We start from the raw sequence: 5,445 nt of genomic DNA, 5'->3' as shown, positions 1-5,445 counted from the left end.
TCTTATTTTCGGGGAAACAGGGTATTTCTAGAAAATCATAGAGAACTTTATGAAACAAAAATATCAAAGCGTGGAGCTCTTGGTTCTCAGCTTAGCCTCCATCAGGTCTCTATCCTTCTGAAAGCAGCATTTCCATCTCTCTAACCTTTCTCTGAAGAATTCTGTTCTCTTTGATATATACCATGTCACGTCAAGACAGTCGTTTTGACATCCGCAAGGGACTCAAACCGTGTTCCTTTGAAATGTTCTCTGAATTTGGGAACCAAGGGAAGTCTGAAGGAGCAAGATCAGGGCTGTGGGTGGATAGAGTGGATTTTCTGAAGAAATCTCATCGGACTGCCTTTGTTACTCTTGACGAATGAGTAGGTGCACTGTCGTGACAGAAACATATTTCTCAGCACAATTTTCATGACCTTTTTCTCACCAATTCAGTTTTTCATTTCCTTAAAAAGGCTTCATAATAAGCCTCCATGGTCAGCCTTCAAGAAAATCCATCAAGATTATCCTTTGCAATAAAGCACAATTGTCATCAATCTTCTGAACTGCCCTCTTGGTTTGGACTTGAACTAGCCCGCAGAGCCCCTCAGAAGTCACTGTTTAGAATGAACTTTGTTTAAGGCACCATAACAAGACTAAAAAGGGCCCTGGTTGACACAGTGGTTACACGTTGGGCTGCCAGTCACCAGGTCACAGGTTCTAAACCACTAAGTGCACTGCAGAAGAAAGGGGGGGGGGCTTTCTACTCCTGTAAAGAGTCAGCGTCTGGCAGCCGTAACTGTAAAGAGCTACAGAAACTCACAGCAGCGGTTCCAGCCTTCCTCCAGGGTTGCTTTGAGCCGATTAATTCGGTGGCAGTGAGCTTGGCTTGGGTTTGGAATAAGACTACAAGCCCCGCCTTAGGAGCAGTGGGTTACAGGTCAGGCTGCGGTTCAAAACCACGAGCTGCTCCAAAGGAGCCTGATGAGGCTTTCTGCTCCCATAAAGATGCCCTGTCTCGGCAGCTCACAGAGGCCCTTCTACTCTGTAGCGTCACTGTGAGTCAACATTAATGGCAGTAGTAAGGAACAAGACCAAGGCAAGTATGCTACTGAGAGAAGTTTATCTGCACCCATCCACTAATCCCAGAGGCATATTTAAACACTTCAAAAGAAAGAAAAAGAAACCCACACATCTACGAGCTCGTCTTGGATGAGACCAATTGCACCTGTGTCTTGACGTACCGGGTCTGTACATTCTTTTCTTAGCAGCGCAAGCAGCTGTGACAACCAGCTAGAAATGCCTCTTGATCCCAGCCCTGCTGTCTGTCTGTCTGCGCCAGCACTGGCTGCCATCGCTCCAAGGCCCCTGCCACTTAGGAAAAAGGCCATTTGTTTTGCCGTGCGTGTTCATGTGAGAACAGCACCCAGACCTACGTGTGTTTCATTTCCAGGGAGATGTGCATCCAGCAGGACGGGCGAGTCCATCTCACTGTTGTCTACTTTGGAAAAGAGCAGATGAACGAGGTCAAAGGAATACTTGAAAACACGTCCAAGTGAGTATGACCTGGAACCGCAGGAAGGAGTCGCAGCAAAGCGACAAGTACACATCCGAGGCGGGCACTGGTGCTTCCTTTTAGTGTCCTTTAACACTAAGGTTGGGAGGTTGATTGGTGGCTGGCCACGTGTAGGTCCCCTCCTTTCCTGGGAACCCACTCGCCTGACGCTGGTCCTCATTGTGCAGGGGTAATGACTTTGGCAGTTGAGATAATCTGCCCTGAGCAGCCAGGGTAGGGAGGACGGGCTGCTTGGAGCTTCTGCATGACTGGACACCATCACTCTGAGCTCCACAGCGTTTGGCACTTGACATTGCAGAGTGAGAATTAGGACGAACAAGACTGTCTGCTGAGTCCCGTCTCAGTCACAACCTGTAAGGCTAAGAGTGATACCCGTGTTTAAATCTTTTCCCCTTAGCAAATGGTCTCCCCACTTGCCTGGCATTCATTTCATGCCTCTGGAGAGACTATTGAGAAGCCAGAAGATATGACCAGGGCAGGATCCTTGATTAAATCTACTCATTTAAATAGAAATTGAGCAAAGACTTTAGGCCTAGGTTGTGATCAATTGCACGAAGTCCTAGTAGCACAGTGCTTACAAGTTAAGCTGTCATCCTCAAGGGCTGGCTGTTTGAAACCAGCAGCCGCTCCATGGGAGACAGGGCTTTCTACTCCCATGAACAGTAAACTCACAGGGGCAGTTCCACCCTGTCCTGTAGGGGTCACTAATGAGTCAGCATCAACTCGATGACAGTGAGCTTGTTTTATGGGTCTGATGAATTGCGGAGAGGAATAAATGCATTTGGAAGAAGCATGGATGGATTTTCCCCCTTCCTACCAAGGAAACAAACAAACAAACCTACTGACATTTCTACGAGCGAGGGAGCGGTGTACTGCCCCCCACCCCGCAGGTTTGCCTCTCAGGATTGCAGGAGCCGAGTTCAAGGATCTGATGACTAGTTCCTTCATGAGTCAGTGAGGCAGAGATGATCTCAAATGGGCCCAGCTGGCCGAAATGTCAATCAAGCCCTCTGTTTAGGGTTTGCAACAAATGGTAAAAATGGTTTTTGTTGGAGGAACAAAACTCAGAGATGGAGTGTGCTCTTTGTGTATTTGGGTTCATCTTTGTTGCCAGTGTTGTTTTAGCAACACACATCTCGGCACCAGGTCGGATACTAATTGTAATTACTGAGATATTGTAAAGCGAGGGTTGGCCAATGACAACCTGCTGGCCACATGTCATCCGACCCTTGTTGTCAGCAACATTTGGGGGGGACACAGCCATGCTCATTGCACAAAAACTGTTCTGCTTTTGCCTCCAGGGTCGAGTAGTTGTGGCTCAGAGTCAAGGATTCACTCTCCAGCTGAGTTAGTTAATTGTGCCAGCCTGGCCGATAATCACATGTGGTGCTGGTTGAAAGGCGGAGGGATAAATGGGTGGTGAAGCCTCGCCTTTCTAGTTCTCAGGTCTCTTGTTTTGTGATGGTTGTATCGGGTGCAGCTGCCTTAGCAGTTCCCTGCTTCAGCTTGAAGATTGACTTCCTACAAGATATCCCCAAGGAGAAGCCACATGGACCTATCCCGATGCAGACCTGGGTGCTGGAGTAGCCGTGTGGAGACCCCTGCTAGTGCTGAGATGCTTACATGTTCACTGACTCAGCTTTCCTCCTGCAGTCGGCATTATTGCCTCTGTTTTATGAGGTGAAGGACTTTGTGGACTGGTGTTGGGTAAATGGGTTAATGTTGGACTTGTGGGCTTGGGCAGCATTGGGTTGGGATGTTTTCGTGATGCACATTTTCTTTACATAAAACTCTCTCTTATACGTGAGTCACCATGGATTTGTTTCTCCAAAGTACCCAGACTAATACACCAGCCCTTTCCCAAAGTATAGAAGAAAAAAGAAGCTGGCCTCTGTCCTCAAGCAGTAAGGAGTTTAGAGTCTAAAACTAGTACCAGCCCTTAGTCTTAGTGTCTAAAGCTCACCCACTGCCATTGAGTCAACCTCAATTTATAGCGACCTCCTGTGGATGTCTGAAACTAACTGTTTACACGAGTAGAAAGCCCAGTCTTTCTCCCACAGAACTGCCGGTGGTTTTGAACTGCCGACCATGTGGATCTCAGCCCAACGCATAACCCCTACACCACCAGGACTTCATGCAGTTGATCAAATAGTATAAATACACACTTAGTCTAAGGGATATCACAGAGAATAAAATAACTCAATATTATAAATATAAGTGAAGTAAAAATCCTTCCACTCCAGTGTACTACCATCTCTTTTCTCATGTCTGCTTGGGATGAATAAGCATGAACCATTAGCATTCACGTCCTCTGCCCAGTAGGCAGCGTTCAGCATCTCTGCAACTATCTCTCCCTGGGCACATCTTTTAAAAGAAGTTTCCCAGATGTTTCTGACATACAACCAGGGTTGAAAAATCATCAAACAAGAAAGCAGTAGTCCAGCTCAGGGGCTGCCTGTGAGAGGCCTTGATTGCAGCCAGCTGGCCCAGTCCAAAGTATTTCGAAGTCACTGTCCACGTGACTCCAGGAGCCTTGATGGTGTAGTGGGCTATGCCCTGATCTGCTAACCACAAGGTCAGCAGTTCGAACTCCCCAGCAACCTCTCTGAAGAAAGATAAGGTTCTGTCTGCTCCCTTAAAGATGTACCACCTCAGAAACCCAAAGGGGGAAGTTCTACACTGTCCTATAGGGCTGCTCTGAGTTGGACTTGGCTGGATCCACGTAACTCTAGAATTCAGCCAAGACCTTCCGTTCTAGTGAGTCTGACCCGGGACCTTCCCAACACAACAGAGGATGGCCAAGTATTTGCTCCTAGGCACATAGAACCATGTTGGCATTAGCCTGGCACAGGAAGTGGAAGGCCAGTGTAGACACTGCAATGGGAGATAACCATTCTCCTCAGTGGGATGCTTGAGTACGTCTATCAAGTCCCTCTTCTTGATATCAAATTGTCTAGCCAACAGTTTTCAAAGCGAAGGTTGCCTGGGGAGCGAAGAAGATGCGGAATCTGAACAAGTAGAGGCATCTTCCTAGCGGCATGTTGTGCCTTCATTTTAGAAAATGTCCAGAGTGCCACCTGCCCCACAAGGAGCTCTGGTGATGTAGTGGTTAGAGTTGGGTGACTAACCTCGAGGTCATCAGTTTGAAACCAGCAGCCACTCCTTGAGTGGAGAAAGATGAGGTTTTCAACTCCTGTAAAGAGTTACAGTCTCTGAAACTCGCAGGGACAGTTCTACCCTGCCCTGTAGGGTCCCTGTGAGTCAAAATCGATTTCCATGGCAGTGAATTTGGTCAACCTACCCCACAACAGAGACCGTGGTGCTAGGGACGGGAGCAGTCAGTGATCCAAGTAGTGCCACTTGGGCACAATTGATTGGAACCCCCTTTTTTCTGTGTGGATTCCTCATTCTCTTAGTGTGTGCCATCTGTGGTGTGACTGTCACGGGCGCTTTGGGGAGTGCCCTCCCTTCTCCTGTGCTGCTGCCCTGAGCAGACTGCCTCTTGGAGGAGTGAATGTCTCTAGCCTGCCTGAGTGGATGTTGTACTGCCACAAAGCCACTCCACGTTCTAGATGAATCTTCTTTAACTACCCACGGCCCTACCCCGGCTCGTCTCTTGCACTCAGATAATGAGGAGCCCAAGCACAGTGGAACAAAGTGAGGCCTGGTCTCATACCACCTCCAGGACTGCTTGCACATGGGGCAACTAGGATCCCCAGGGTGTACATGGGCTAGCCTTCAGACGACCACCGAGAAGCTCCACTGAAACATTTCAGCAACACTTGTGTCCACTGACACTGGGCCGGGCAGTGACTACCAACTGAGTCTAGGTCTCCTTCCTTCCTTGTGAATTCCACCACAGAGCTGTCAATGCTTCCAGTGGGGCCTTTAGG

At 48.4% G+C, this 5,445-nt stretch overlaps 1 protein-coding gene across 1 annotated transcript in view; it reads left to right on the top strand.

Moving 5' to 3' along the window:
* The window catches only part of CSGALNACT1 (chondroitin sulfate N-acetylgalactosaminyltransferase 1), a 219,466-nt gene that overhangs the window by 186,303 nt on the left and 27,718 nt on the right, over positions 1-5,445 (top strand). The window contains exon 5 of the mRNA XM_045286851.1: positions 1,430-1,531. Within this exon, the coding sequence (XP_045142786.1) occupies positions 1,430-1,531 (102 nt within the window). The remainder of the gene's footprint in view (positions 1-1,429; positions 1,532-5,445) is intronic.

Source organism: Echinops telfairi, unplaced genomic scaffold (assembly GCF_000313985.2).
Source record: "Echinops telfairi isolate 266 unplaced genomic scaffold, ASM31398v2 ScPeMD7_9;HRSCAF=40, whole genome shotgun sequence".
NCBI classification, from domain to species: Eukaryota; Metazoa; Chordata; class Mammalia; order Afrosoricida; family Tenrecidae; genus Echinops; species Echinops telfairi.
The sequence above is the reverse complement of the archived record's forward strand: the minus strand, read 5'-3'. Positions and strand labels throughout refer to the sequence as shown.